The sequence below is a fragment of the Chiloscyllium plagiosum genome, chromosome 11 (genome assembly GCF_004010195.1).
Source record: "Chiloscyllium plagiosum isolate BGI_BamShark_2017 chromosome 11, ASM401019v2, whole genome shotgun sequence".
Taxonomy (NCBI): domain Eukaryota; kingdom Metazoa; phylum Chordata; class Chondrichthyes; order Orectolobiformes; family Hemiscylliidae; genus Chiloscyllium; species Chiloscyllium plagiosum.
In genome coordinates, this window is record NC_057720.1 from 61,571,881 (window position 1) to 61,587,030 (window position 15,150).

Genomic DNA, 15,150 nt, shown 5'->3' on the forward strand with positions numbered 1-15,150 from the left:
GTGTAGGTTTTGTTCGCTGTATGACCATGCTGCTGGTGCAACCTTGTGGTAGCAATATTTACATGAGATTGATAGCAGTCTTGTAAAAACCCCTTTGAGGAAGCAACAGAGTGAATTTGCTAACAAGGGAATAGATGTGGAAGTTATTCACAAAAAAATGTAAAACAAGAAGTTTCATTCACAATGATGCAGGGTGTAAAAGGAGGACCTGACAATGAGTTGAAGAAGGGCAGAAGATTGTTGATAAAAGCTGCAGAAGTTTGTGTGACTCAGAAAGAAATGTTGCAATCTCTCTAATCATGAGAAGCAATCTAATTCAAACAGGAAGCTTGGCCAATGTAAATCTGGTGTTAACATCAGTGCGTATGATCGTTCATGCACCACATCTGAATCAGCTTCTACTTTGCCTACAGAGAAAAAAGAAACTTGGCAATTTATGTGATGCTTGTTCATTTCTTCCAGGTTTCAGTATTGCCATTGGATCAAACATTTAATGGATAACGTGCAACATAAACTGCTTCTCACTAGGGTCTGTTCTTCAAACTGCCTCTCTCTTCTTTGCTTAATTTACATTGCGGATCTCACTAATTCACCATGCTGAATCATAGCCATACACAGCAGTCATTCTGTGAATTTCAATTGAAAAGCTCTGTTTTTGGATTTGCAAAGCACAGAAGTTATTTATCATGGTATTAAAATGATAATAGCATCTTCTCATTTCAAGTAACCAGCATTCAGGTACACATGTGGTTTGACCCAAAGCAGAGCTCCATTCTAATCCACCCAGCAATGTACCTCTACTTCAACTTCAATCTAGTATGACTGAGCAGAGTGCCATTTTCCTCCTGCAGAATAAAAACAGTTTTATTGATGTTGTGATCATAGGCCCCATCCACCAAAAGTGCACAGGAAATTGATCCCAAAAATACAAGTCAAATTTCACTGGAATAGATTGGAATTCCACCAATTCAGTCAAAGTCGTTAAAATATTGTATCCTGTACAGAGAGCATAATCGCTTTTACTTCCATGTTGATGAAGTCTCTAGCAGCACGGAACTATTGATCTCATTTGTAACCTATTTCAAGTGAGGGTAAGGATACATACAAAAGTTTTTTTTTCCCCTGCAGTCTCTCTCTGATCAAAGCTATCTATTTCTGGGCAGTCTCAAAATGAGATGGTTTGTCTGCCATGCATCGAGAACAGGAACAGTGTGTAGGTTCAGTTTGATGCTGCAATTCATAATGTTGCTGAAGAGTTTCTCAGACCATAAAAACAAGAGCAGGAATAGACTGTACTGTCCTTCGAGATAATTACTGCTAGTTCAAGTTCCTTTTCCTACCTGTTCTCCATATTCCTTTTTTTTTGAGAACCTATAAATCTGACCATTCCAGCCTTAATGATGGAGCTTCTACGAGTCTCTGCAGTGCAGAATTCCAAAGTTTCCCAATGCTGGAAATGTTCTGCTCGTATCATACCAAATGATCAACTCTTTGTGTTGAAACTGCAGCATGTGGCACCATCATATCAGATTGTGCTCATCGAAACAGCTAATTTTCACACCAGAAGTATAATTCCCTTTTTACCCCCAGTTTTTCTTGTAGGGGCTGCCTTATGCACGCAATGTCATCAATGCCTCACCCAAGTCACCATTTTTTTAAATTTCAAAAATGTACTTTATTCCTCAAACATTCATCTGTAAGTACGTACAGTGGTTGTCAGTCAGTTCTGTACAGACTTTACAGAGAAAGTAACCAACCAAACATTGAAATTTTGACTTTTCTCACTGCTTCTCTACAGTTGCAAAAAAACATTATGCAGGAAACTATCTATATTCATTTCGAGATAATGAGGGTGCCCATTATTAATGTGTGGACTGAATAGGGGCCTTCATCTCTAGCAGGGTAGTAGTCCCTAGCTGGCTTCCCTTAAACTCTTCCCTTAAGCCACAGCTCATCTGAAACCTGGAACTTGCACGGGTCAGTTGCATTTGGGCTGAAGGATCTAAAATCATGGGGGTTCATAGAAGTCCTACAGTGTGGAAGCAGGCTGTTTGGCCCACCGAATCCACACTAACCCTCCAAAGAGAATCCCACCCTCTCATTCTCATCGTAAATGGGGAACATTTGAAAAGCAAAGCCAGATGTGAAAAGGAATGCAGAGGAAGTTATAGAACAGGCCCTCAGTGAGAATTTAAGACTTCAGTGTGAGCCAGAAAACAAACAAGTAGACAGAAAGAAAAGAAAACTAAAAGGCTAGTAATAGTCTGCTAACGCTAATTCTAATCCTCCTTCCTACATACAGTTATCCTTTCCCTAGGGAAGCTACAGCATGGTGATAATGTCACTGTACTGATAACCCAGAAACCTAGGTTGATGTTCCCAGAATGTGCGTTTAACTCCCACCATGGCAGATGATGAAATTTCATCCCATAAAAAATCTGGAACAAAACGCTCGCCCAGTCGTGGCCGTGTCAATGGTTGTAAAAACCCATCTGATTCATGGGTGCCCTTAAGGGAAGGAGATCTGCCATCCTTATCTAGTCTGGATTACATGTGACTCCAAATTCTCAGCACTGTGGTCAACTTTAAACTTTCATTCGGCAATAATGGATGGGCCATGTTAGCCTAGCCAGCAACACCCACATCATCCTGTGAATGAATTTTAAGAATTATAACTGCTAGACTCTTGACTCTGCCGCCAAGTGCCAAGTATTGCTTGTCATGACTAGGGATCGTGTTTTGGTGAATTTAATGTGATATTTTATATCCGTGAATGAGTAAATCATACACCTTGCAAAACTGTTCAATCTAAAGGGTGGCACAGTGACAAAATGCTTAGCACTGCCGCCTCACAGCACCAGCGACCCGGGTTCGATTCCAGCCTTGGGCAACTGTCTATGTGGAGTTTACACATTCTCACCGTGTCTGTGTGGGCTTTCTCTTAGTGCACTGGTTTCCTCCCACTGTCTAAAGATGTGCAGGTTGGGTGGATTGACCATGCTAAATTGCTCTTCGTGTCCAGGGATGTGCAGGCTGGGTGGGTTTTGTCATGGGAAATATGTGGTTACAGCGATGGGTTAGGTCTGGGTGGCATGTCCTTCAGAGGGTTGGTGTGGACTCAATGGGCCAAATGGTCTGCTTCCACAATGTAGGGATTCTATACATTCTATAATGTAGTTGTTTATATTTGTGAAGCATGATGGGGGGAAATGGGCTCTTACTGTTGCTTAATTCAACAAAATGCCATCTGTAATTTCTCACTGTTACTCAACCATGCCAGGCCACAAGGTTGAGCAGAACGTGGAGTGGTGGGCACTAAGCCATCAGCCTGTGTGAGAATTTTCAAACATTTAATCTTTAATTTGGGGCAAAGGTACAACATTAAGTAGTACTCCTCACAATTTGAAGATCAATAAGTAAAACAACACTGAATGTTTTGGTATATCTTATGCTTGGGCAGGTATGTAAAGGTTTATCAGCAGTGAGTGTTTTCAACCAAGATGTAATCATGTTGCTGATATGTCATTATTGACATCATTATTCCAAAGTTAAGCTTTTATTCTTGAACAGAATTCATGTATGATCCAAGGACCTTAGACATTCATTATAAAATAATTTGAATGAATCATCTGTCTCAAGCTATAGTTAACTTCCCTTAACCTTTTTAACTGTTTCCATTACAGCACAAATTCAAGCCAAGCATTTAATAGGAAACGACAGCTCCGATAGTGATGATGAATCCCAACCCAAAGGTAAGAGTAAAAGTGTGAAGTCATCCTACTGTTGTATCCTGTTTGTATTTAAAGGAAAAGGACCATTCCAAATAAAAAAAAGTGCTCTACCCCCCTGAGAGACAAGGATGTGCTACTTTATCCAAGTAAGATCATTGCTCCTATGGATTGGATATTGGGAATTTTGATGGGTTGGAAAACACTGGTATGAGGCAGGCTCCAGAGAATTTATATGACACAGCACTAGGAGAAAATTGAAAGTATTTACAGACACTGAATGACAAGGGCTTGAATATTGAGGAAGATGAAGGATATTATAATTTATAATGTCTGTATGAAGAAAAGACCAGCAATTGCTAAAATATTTACGAAATGTGACAGCAGGATTTCTGCAGTTGCTGAGCACTTGCCTGTTTGCTTCATGAATGGTGAGCTAGCAAATGTATTTCTGAGGATCACACTAAACAATGATCCTTTTGTTTCATTAGTCTGTTTGGAAATGTCATGACACACCTCTGTTGCAGCTGTGACTTGAGCCTAGACCTTCTGACCCAGAGGTAGGGACATTATCAATGCACCACAATGATCTTGTATGATCATTCTTTATATGCTGAGACTGGGGAGAGAAAATAATAAAAATGATGAAATATACAGTTATCTCGAGCTGTTGCTGGCAAAGGTGCCACTCAGATGCCGTGCCAGGAAATCACACTGTCATCAGGATGCAGAAAAGTACTTCCCACAATACTCAGTTTACTGGACTCCATCTGCATCAATTCTGCTGATAGCAACAGTTATTAAATTAATTTGCAATTCCCAAGTCTTGTAAATTCTGGTGTTTACTAGGAATGCTTTCTATTGACCATCACATCCAGCATCACTGAAAGTATGGATTCGCTGGGGCTTTCTGTTCCCAGTGGCAACCCAGTAATCCTTGCTGGAAATCTGTAAACACAGCTCATTGATATGCAATCATGCCCCAGTTCTATTACCATTCATGAAGATACTAGCCAACACTCGAGCTGCGGCTTTGGAGAAACTGAGACATAAATGTTGTTACAATTTGAGAAATGGTTTCAGATTGTTTAAATGTTAAGAGTGGAGAAGGCCTGAGCTAATCTCTGCTTGCCAGCTTTCTGTTTAATAATAATGTGCACCAACAGACTGGACATTTCTCTGATTAGAAAGATTTTTTTTATAAAACTCCAAATCCATTTTGCACCAATTAGTTATACATTAGCAATATCAGGCTGAAGTGATGCCATACTGACTGCTGTTAATGATCCATCTCCAACTCCAGCTCAGGTACCTTCAGACTTTTAATTACTGGTCCAGTTTCTATCAATACACGGTTCAAATCCTTTGTGTAATGATAATATTGGATTATAAATATAAAACACTGATTGATTGTTTTGTGAATCAGTGGAGTACTGAGGATGAAACGTACTCGTTCAAATTCCAGTGTTGATAATGAACAGAAATGTGCTTTCACTGTGACAGAGGACAGAATCGGTAGTGAAGCAGCTGATATGGAAGAGGAGATCCAGAGAAATAACCAGGACAGCTGGGTACAGAGGATGTTAAAGACTCTGTTCAGCGACACTGCACTCTTCAACACGCGAGAAGGCCGTGCAGGAAAGGTGCATAACTTCATGCTGGGTCTCAACCTAAACACATCATTCCCACTCTCTCCTCTCTGTGACCTCATGATGCAAGAGGAAGATGAAGAAGAAGTTGTCACAGGTTAGTAATTAGACCAAAGGCTTTTTTGTGGACAGCCTGCTTTGTGTTTAGTGATCAAATCCTGTCACTATGAATGACATGTGTCTTATTCTGGATTGATCTTCTCTATAAATCACAACCTAGAAAAATGAAACATTCAGCAATATGGACCCCAAGCTCTGGCTGGTGTCCAGCATGTGTTAAAATCAATATTATGCAGCCTAGTACCTAATCTAACACTCATAACATATTAACATAACATGGACTAGTATGCAGATTAACACTGCATCCGTTTTACATAAGCTAATACAGTACAGTGTTATGATCTTAGCTGATGATAATACTGGACAAGTGAGATCTGAGTGAAAAATGTTTTTATAAACTTTTATTTTGCAGCTTAATTACTGTGGTCTCTCATGGAACATAGTCATAGGAAACTGCTAATGTACTTTTAACAAAAGAATATGAGTTTATTGAACAAAAAAAACCCAAATATATACACCCAAGAAAAATTCTATACTATGCCATATCATTTGATATGATCTTCTCATAAACAGCAAAAAAAATCCATTTCCTTTACCCTCACATCCTACAAAGTATCATTCCTATCTTCACTCTTCAAATTCAGTTGATGAATTCATATGCGGTTCCTTGGGCAACTTTCTCCATATTTGCTAAATGTGTATCTCCTCTCTCTCAGAGAGTCATAGAGTCATGCAGCACAAAAATGGACATCTCAGTCCAACTCATCCATGCTGATCAGGTTTCCCAAACTAAACTAGTCCCATTTGTCTGCATTTGTCCCATCTCTCTCTAAACCTTTCCTTTTCATGTATCTGTCCAAATATCTTTTAAATGTTCTAACTGTGCTGCACCTGCTACTTACTCTTGCAGTTCATTCCACGTACAAACTACCCTCTGTGTGAAAAGCTGCCCCTCTGATCCCTTTTAAATCTTTCTTCTCTCACCTTAAAAATTTTGAACTCCCCCACCCTAGGGAAAAGACCTTTGCTTTCACCTTATCTATGCCCCTCATGATTTTATATACCTCTATAAGGTCACCCTCGACCTCCCACACTCCAATCAAAAAACGTTCTGGCCTATCCAGTCTATTTTTATTACTCAAACCCTCCATTCTCACTAACATTCTGGTAAATAGAGTCATAGAGATGTACAGCATGGAAACAGACCCTTCGGTCCAACCCGTCCATGCCGACCAGATATCCCAACCCAATCTAATCCCACCTGCTAGTACCCTGCCCGTATGCCTCCAAACCCTTCCTATTCATATACCCATCCAGATGCCTTTTAAATGTTGCAATTGTACCAGCCTCCACCACATCCTCTGGCAGCTCATTCCATACCCATACCACCCTCTGTGTGAAAAAGTTGCCCCTTAGGTCTCTTTTATATTTTTCCCCTCTCACTCTAAACCTATGCCCTCTAGTTCTGGACTCCCCGACCCCAGAGAAAAGACCTTGTCTCTTTATCCTATCCATGCCCCATCGTAATTTTGTAAACCTCTACAAGGTCACCCCCTCAACCTCCAACGCTCCAAGGATAACAGCCCCAGCCTGTTAAGACTCTCCCTATAGCTCAAATCCTCCAACCCTGGCAACATCCTTGTAAATCTTTTCTGAACTCTTCCAAGTTTCACATCATCTTTCCAATAGGAAGGAGACGCAATATTCCAACATTGGCCTAACCAATGACCTGTACAGCCGCAACATGACCTCCCAACAATTTAATAATATCCTTCTTATATGAGAACTGTACACAGTACTCCAGAAGAGGCCTCACCAATATTCTGTACAATCTTAATATAATGACCCAACTCCCATACAGAGAGATGCGCACACACACTCATGATAATTCAATGATTTTTCTGAGATTGGCTATTTTGAGGCTACTAAGCCACACATCTGCTGGTATGGATGCTTTCTTCTGAACTCAACTTGCATCTAGATCCTAGCCCCTTTCTTTAGGTTGTAAAAACACAACTTAGTATATACTTCACCAATTACCTCAGTAGGGAGTTTGCCATTTAGCTTAAGTTATATGATTTCTTGGAAAGGCTGTTTGAACTCAAAAGCTTAAAAGGTTCTTCACAGAACTAAAAACTAAAACACCCATTTACCTTACTTTCGAACCAAAGTTTCCAAATAATAATATAAATCTTTATCACTACAGTCTACCATAAGTAGCATCAGCATTGCACAGACTGCTCCAAACATTACAACAAATTCCAGCTGCCAAGTTAAAATTTTTCACTCGCTCTCTCTCACTCTCCCTTATCATTCCAGCAGGCACTTTCTGTGGTTTACAGAGCACTGCAACTACAATATATTGTTCCCAAGCTCAACCAAAATTTGGCATATTAATGACTCGATAATGAAAACCTGTTTTAAAATAATCACTTTATGAATTACTTCATAAATGCCTGTTTAAATAGAAATTGTACAGGGTTTAGGGTTGCAACTTTTGTAACTTGTCAAGGCAAGGATCTCAAATTTAGATTTTACTGCAAATTTCTGATGTTTATTGATAAATTCTATCTTGTGAGACTAGCAGTCTTACAATCACAGACAAACCATGTAGGTCACACTTAAAACATCTGTGATCTTTGTTGTAAAGAGTTACAGTAGATTCTAAGTTTTCCCTCTAAGATGGAAACAAGTTCATGTACTTTTCATTGTCACGTGGGCCTCTGCATATATTCTAAGCAACCTATTCAGAGCAGGTGGGATTTGGTGCAGGGCTCCTGGAACTCACCCTTGCCCACTTTAAATGTTACTGCCCCTTTGGAAATAACTTGTCCAATCTTGGATGAACCAATCCAAAGTTGACCCAGTAAGTGAAATTTAGTTGTTAATTCTTGGTTTGTGTTCATTATTCGTTGCACTGGTCATTTTCAAGATGTTTGGTCTAAAGTCCAGGTTTTTTAAAAAAATAAATGAATTAAATCAGTCGCTAAGATATGCATGCTTCCTTTTGAGTTAGGTAAAAAGGTAAATGTTTTCAATCGGAATTAACTGAAGTAAGTAAGTTATAAAAAGGTTCCCAAAGTGCCAATACTCCAGAGGTGTGTCATAACATTCCTGATGAGATTGATTTAAAAAGTACGCATGTGGACAGGAGTGAGGTCTCTCATGGCACAGTGATAGTGTCCTATCTCTGAGCAGGGAGGCTCAGGTTCAAGTCTGGAAAATATCTATGGACATGAGTGTCAAGATAGTGTGGAACTGCACAAGAATAGCAACTGCAGTGTTTACTCCAAGACTGCAGTGTATAGAGATGTTTAGATTTTAAGGTGGCTAACTTGAATGTTAGAATTTAGCTTGAAAATAATATTTATGCTTGTGTTAGCATTCCCGCGTTGATGGACAAAAGACTTTGCTGCCTGTTCTGTGTTAGTTAGTGGTTATCTTGATAATTGCGCCTATTTTTCTTGTTTCCCGTTCCAACTAGATAAATATTTTCTTTCCTTTTCCTTTTGTATTAAAATGTGAACTGATAAAAATGGCACGATGTGTTTCTTGTGATATAGAAATAGAACCTAAGTGTTTGGAACAAACATCAGGACATCATTCAGTCCTTCAAACTCTTTCCAAAATTCAATTAGATCATGGATCTTCTCATATTGGATCCGCAATCCTTAATACTCTTGCTAAGGACAATCTATCAATGCCTGTCCTAATATATTCAACTGGCATAGCCTCATCAACCTTTGAGGAAAGAGTTGCAGGTTTCCCCTAATTTACCTTGCTTTACTTGTCCTGGCCTGAATAGCTTAAAATTGTTCTTAAACATCATCAGATACTTGTTAGTGCTGCCAAAACTGTCTCAAAGTCTGTCAATCAGCCGGGCAGCCTCACTAAAACCTGACTTTTTTGCAAATGGCTCTACTCAGTGCTGGCAATATTCAATTTGAATTGCAGATATCTAATAGAGACCTCATGTCTCTGAAGGTGGTACTGAGAGACATTCACAAAATACCAGCCTAGCTTAATGTTCACAAGATGACGCATTAAATGCAAATGAAGACATTTTACTTGACAGCAGGGTAGTGTCGAGAAGCTGGTTTCTTCACTCCCCTGTTTGTAACTCTCTATAACATATTGTATGACCTGGTGTAATGATGTATGATTTTTAAAATGACTTTCTCGTTCTGCTAGCTCAAGTGTATTTATGTCAAATAATTTTGTAATGTTGATGGAAAAATAATGAGTGACTGAAAATCCTGATCCATTTCCTTCAATGACTCAGGGTATGAAATCACCCTTTGTACCCAGTTAAGTTCTATAAACCAGGAAGGAGATAATCCCTGCGTAATGGAAGATATAATAATTAATATGTTTTAATGTTATTTTTGGAAGGTGGATTTTAACATACAGGTAAATTAGTGTTTTTTTTTCAATGAAGAATTCATTTAAAATATAACCAAGGTCACAGTCCTTGTGAAACGGTGATCTGAATCTGGCATTGCTCAGAAAGCATATGCCTGTAGATTAGAGTGGTGCTGGAAAAGCACAGCAGTTCAGGCAGCATCTGAGGAGCAGGAAAATCGATGTTTCGGGCAAAAGCCCTTCATCAGGAATATTCCTGATGAAGGGCTTTTGCCCGAAACGTCGATTTTCCTGCTCCAAGGATGCTGCCTGACCTGCTGTGCTTTTCCAGCACCACTCTAATCTAGAATCTGGTTTCCAGCATCTGCAGTCCTTGTTTTTACCTACATGCCTGTAGACCCCTGTGTACTGTTAATGGAGGAATTGTTTATACCATGATGGTTTATGGCAGGTGGAGTAAACATCAAAGGCCATGAACTTGGTTTCAGTTTAGCATAATTAAGAATTTATTTTAGTTTACAAAACCCCGAGATTGTAAGGTTTAAGGCCATTCAGAGGAGATATGACTGGGGTCAGAATCAACCTCAATTCAAATCAGTTCAGGGAAAACGGTGTCACTTCAGCATACTGTATTTTGTGTAGTTTCCAAAGCAGGAGGCTTTTAGGGCTATTTGAAACTTGAAATTATGAATTTTAGTTTTATGATTATTCATAAATGAAGACTGTACACTTCATGGTGGAAACTGGGGAGACTCAGTTAAGCAGAATTTAAAGCTTTGATATCAAGGGGAAATTCTCTGGATTTGAAGCTTTGTAAATTGATAACGTTGGGAAACAGGTTAAACAAATTGTTTTGTTGTGAGTTTTCTAAATTGCCTTCAATATCTAAATAGTTATTTTGTTTTTTGTCTTTCGTGTAATACGTTTTTATTCTGTTGCTAAAGAAACTTTGTAGTTCACGTGACTATGTTTCAATAACTGACCACCATGTGAACTAAACTTTTAAAAAAAATGATCTATCAAGCCAGGTTTCATTCTAAGATATTACTAGTTCAGTAGTAACTCAGCTGAGCTCGTAATATCTGGTTAGTCCTGATATCAGCATCCTGGGTTTAAAAAGGTTCTGGGGAGAATATGCAGTAAAAAGTAAACTGTGACTGCTCCCATCCTCATCAAACCTGTTTGAATGCATGGTGGGGAGATGTTATCTTGGTTCCCAGGGGATTGACTGGCATGGTGAAGGTAGGGTTAGCAACCAGCACCCATGTAACTGGCACTGAGGAAGGCAGGATAGAAAAGAGAAATGTTGGTCCAGTCCTAATGCCACATGGATCACTAGAGTTTTCAAACGTTTTACACAATTCCCCTTTCAAACTCGATTTGCTAATCTTTCTTTCTGACATCTTGTAAATAAGTCTTGATTATTCAAGAAAGGGAAAAGACATCTGCTAGTTTAACATCGGCTGTGGGGACATTATTGGAATTTGGAATTAAGGACTCCTTTGATTAAGGAGTTCAAATGTGGATTAACGAGAGGTTAGTTGTGGAGGCTGGATCTCCGATAGTGTTTCACAAGTTGGGAAGTTGTGGGCTGTGAGGAGCTGCCAAGAAAGAGGGTTGGAGGATGGAGGTAGGTGAGCCATCACCTGAGTAATTGTGGGGCAGGTTTGAGAGACCACATAGCATCATCTAGCAACTACTTCTTATGTTCTTACGTTATCATGTGAAGGAATAGAAGCCTATAATTCAAGCCAGCCTATTCAGAGTAGATTTAGGAATCACATCCTCAGATAATAAGTGGTAGAAAGGTGGAACCTTCTTCCACAGCAGTGGTAAATGCTAGCTCAAATTACTCATTTGAAATCTATGATCCATAAGCTTTTGCTAACCGAGAATATTAAGGAGGACGGAGTCTGCTGAATGGTTGGAGTTATTTACTAGTCTGAGGGCTATCTCACTGAATGCTGGAACAGGCTCAAGAACTGAGTAGCCTATTATATTTGTATCTCTCTTGCCTGCTTTTACTATGGCAAAAACCTAGCATTGTTTGACATAATTATTAAAATGATTTCCTCCTGCAATCCAGCAATGTAATCGATAAGGGGAAAGACTGGGAAAGGCAACTTCAGAGCAGTTTTCTCTTTGGGATATCTGAGTTAATATTTCTGTCTCCAATGTTCCTGCAGACCCAGATGAATTTGAAAGGATTTATGAACCACTTGATGTGAAAAGTAAGAAAATTCATGTGGTGGACAGCGGGCTCACTTTCAACCTCCCCTACCCATTAATACTGAGGCCCCAACGTGCTATTGACCTTATCATCTCCTTCGATTTTTCTGCCAGGCCAAGTGACTCCAGCCCACCTTTTAAGGTAAAAATATAGCTGACACTTCTTGAAATGCAAAACTTTACTTGAGTCAATATCTAAGAATAGTTTTGTCAATACTGACTACTAAGAAGATACTTGAAAGGACTTGAATCCATTTTGAAAGAGTCCTAATGTAAAATTTTAAGAGCAGTTCTTCAAACTTGGCATTAACATTTGCCTCAGATAGTTTTTCTATAAGTTTGGTTTGATTTATTTAGAATGTTAACGGTGTAAGAATGAGTCAGAATACAAATGCACGGTTCTATGAGGGATCAATGTGTGGTTCCTGTGATAAGTCACTATCCTTGGCCAACAATTCTTTGATGGGGTATGGGTGTTGCTTGCAATACTGCAGATGCTTGCATGTTATTCTGCTCTAACCCGATTACAAATGCCCACTAGTTTATCTGCTGTAGATAGGGTGTCCTTCAACCTTTACAATGATGCTTTCAGTTATAACTTGTCCCTCCCTCTATAAAGTAGTATGAATCTTATAGTTTGTTTGGCCAAGACCAAGTTGTGTCCAGTTATTTGATAGAATTATTTCGAAGAGGCCCAGTGGGTTTTAACTCTGTATGTTACCAAACTCGCCTCATTAATACTTGCACCTCTCCTTTGTCTGTTACATCCAATTCTGGCCACATCAGACCACCCACCATTCCCAAACAACTCATTATACTAGATATCCCAGAATTCATTGGTATTCTTTGCTCCAGCGCCATCTTTAAAAACCCGGCTGTTCAGAGCTGTCTAGCACAGTTCCTGATTTGTGCCCCGGATATGACAGACAGGGAGGAATTAGCACCCCTCTGTGTGGACAGAGACTTGGAGCAGCAGTGAAGGCCACGACACCAGACCATACCAACCTGATCCCAGGTTAGCACCCACTTTAAACAGTCCAAGCTGTTTGGAGGAATCCCCAGCTGTGTAGGGAAAAGGTCTCCACTCCACCAGCATTGAATTCAAGATGGCAGCAAAGTAGCAGGGCTGAACCTGGGGCTCGTCTACTCCCATCTCCTTGCTTCATTTTCCTTCTTTTATTTTTACTTTCGTTCTTTCTCTTTTCTTTTCACTTTGTTTCCTCTTCTTTTGAAGCCTGGACAGTGGTGGGTAAAGGAGGAGGTCTCCGGTGACAGCAGCAGCGACACCAGGATGAGCCATACATGGCTCCACTCTGGCTTATGGCCTCTTGGTGAGTGAGGAACAGACTGGCCACTACCTTCGTCTCTATTTTTTTCTCATCTTTTCTTTCTTTCTCTTTTCATCTTCCTGACATCATGGGGAGGCCAGAGCAGTGTTGGTGAGGACTCCCAACTGCAGTACGCTCAGACCGTGGACTCCTGGCTGCAGTAGGCCCGGAGCGAGGACTGCTGCCTATGGTAAACCTGGAGCGGGACTCTTGCTGGTGGCAGTGGTTCATCGACTGCGGCAGTTTCTGTGCCCGGAGCAGGGACTCCTGGCTGCGGTAGGCCCAGAGAGGCGCTTCTTGACTGCAATAGGCCTGGAGCAGGTACTCCTGACTGCAGTAGGCCCGGAGCAAGGACTCCTGGCTGCGGTATGCCTGGAATGGGGACCCCGGGCTGCGGTAGACTCGGAACGGGGACTCCTGGCTGCAGTAGACCCGGAGCAGGGAATCCTGGCTGCAGTAGGCCTGGAGCGGGGACTCCTGGCTGCTGTAGGCCTGGAGCGGGGACTCCTGGCTGTAGTAGGCCCGCAGAGGGGACCTCTGGCTGCGGTAGGCCTGGAGCAGGGACTCCTGGCTGCAGTAGACCCGGAGTGGGGACTCCTGGCTGCGGTAGGCCAGGAGAGGGGCCTCCTGGCTGTGGTGGGCCCAGAATGGGGGCTCCTGGTTGTGTTGGGCCTGGAGCGGGGCCTCCTGACTGTAGTGGGCCTATAGCGTGTGATCTTGACTGTGGTAGGCCCGGAGCAGGGGCTCTTACCGCGGTTGGCCCAGAGCGAGGCTCCTGGCTGCAGTAGCGGGTGACTCTTGACTGTGGTAGGCCCAGAGCGGGACTCCTGGCTGAGGTAGACCCGGAATGGGGGCTCTTGACTGCAGTAGGCCCAGAGCGGGGAGTTCTTAACTGCACTAGGCCCTGACTGAGGGCTCGTGACTGTGGAGGGCCTAGAGCGGGGTCTCTTAACTTTGGAGGGCCCAGAGCAGGAACCCTACAGAAATCCTGGAACCATGTTTGGGAACCCAGCCAATGAAGTTGAACTACACTTAAGTCCTTTCTTTTATTCTACTTGTAACTCAAAATGGTGCCGGATTGTGGCACTAGAATAACTTTTCAGTGTAGCTCCCTAGAAACATGATAATAAATAAAACATCATTTATTCATTCATTCAAGTGTCATCATCTTGTCTCCAATTCCTCACACTCTGTCTCTGCTACTGTATCCATCTCCCACCAAGACTCATGCTCTACCAAGCTTATTAATGGCAGTAATATCTTGCCTCACTGATGGTAATATGTTCCCCCACTTCACCATCAGCCAACCTAACCCCCAGCACCACTAACCCTCCAGGCCCTCTCACCTGCCTACTTACTCAGGACACTGCCCCACCTACAGCTGTGCAACCCACTTTCAATCCTTTAATACCTGCCACTGTCTGTGTCCAGGAAGGAAACAGTCTGCAGTGGGTCAGCAAGACTCCAGGCGGGTGGTGGGCTGCCCAACATTAGCTCCTCGCCCCTTTATGTGGAGAGCACCTTGATTCTGACCAACCCAGGTGGCTGACTGAGTGTTTCCAAACGCTGCCTTTGGCTGATTGCAGTAAGCTGATTATGATTGCCTTCATTCCTGATGAAGGGCTTTTGCCTGAAATGTCGATTTTTCTGCTCCTCGGATGCTGCCTGACCTGCTGTGCTTTTCCAGCACCACACTCTCGACGCTAATCTCCAGCATCTGCTGTCCTCACTTTCGCCTGCCTGATTGTGGTGGGACGCCCTGAGTAAAGGCCATCCCCTTTGACTTGACTGAGG

At 41.6% G+C, this 15,150-nt stretch overlaps 1 protein-coding gene across 3 annotated transcripts in view; it reads left to right on the forward strand.

Moving 5' to 3' along the window:
- LOC122554454 (cytosolic phospholipase A2-like) overlaps positions 1 to 15,150 on the forward strand; it is a 134,492-nt gene that overhangs the window by 109,573 nt on the left and 9,769 nt on the right. For all 3 annotated transcript variants that reach the window (XM_043699514.1, XM_043699515.1, XM_043699513.1), the window contains 3 exons: positions 3,684 to 3,752; positions 5,232 to 5,474; positions 11,986 to 12,170. In XM_043699514.1, coding sequence (XP_043555449.1) covers positions 3,684 to 3,752; positions 5,232 to 5,474; positions 11,986 to 12,170 — 497 coding nt within the window. The remainder of the gene's footprint in view (positions 1 to 3,683; positions 3,753 to 5,231; positions 5,475 to 11,985; positions 12,171 to 15,150) is intronic.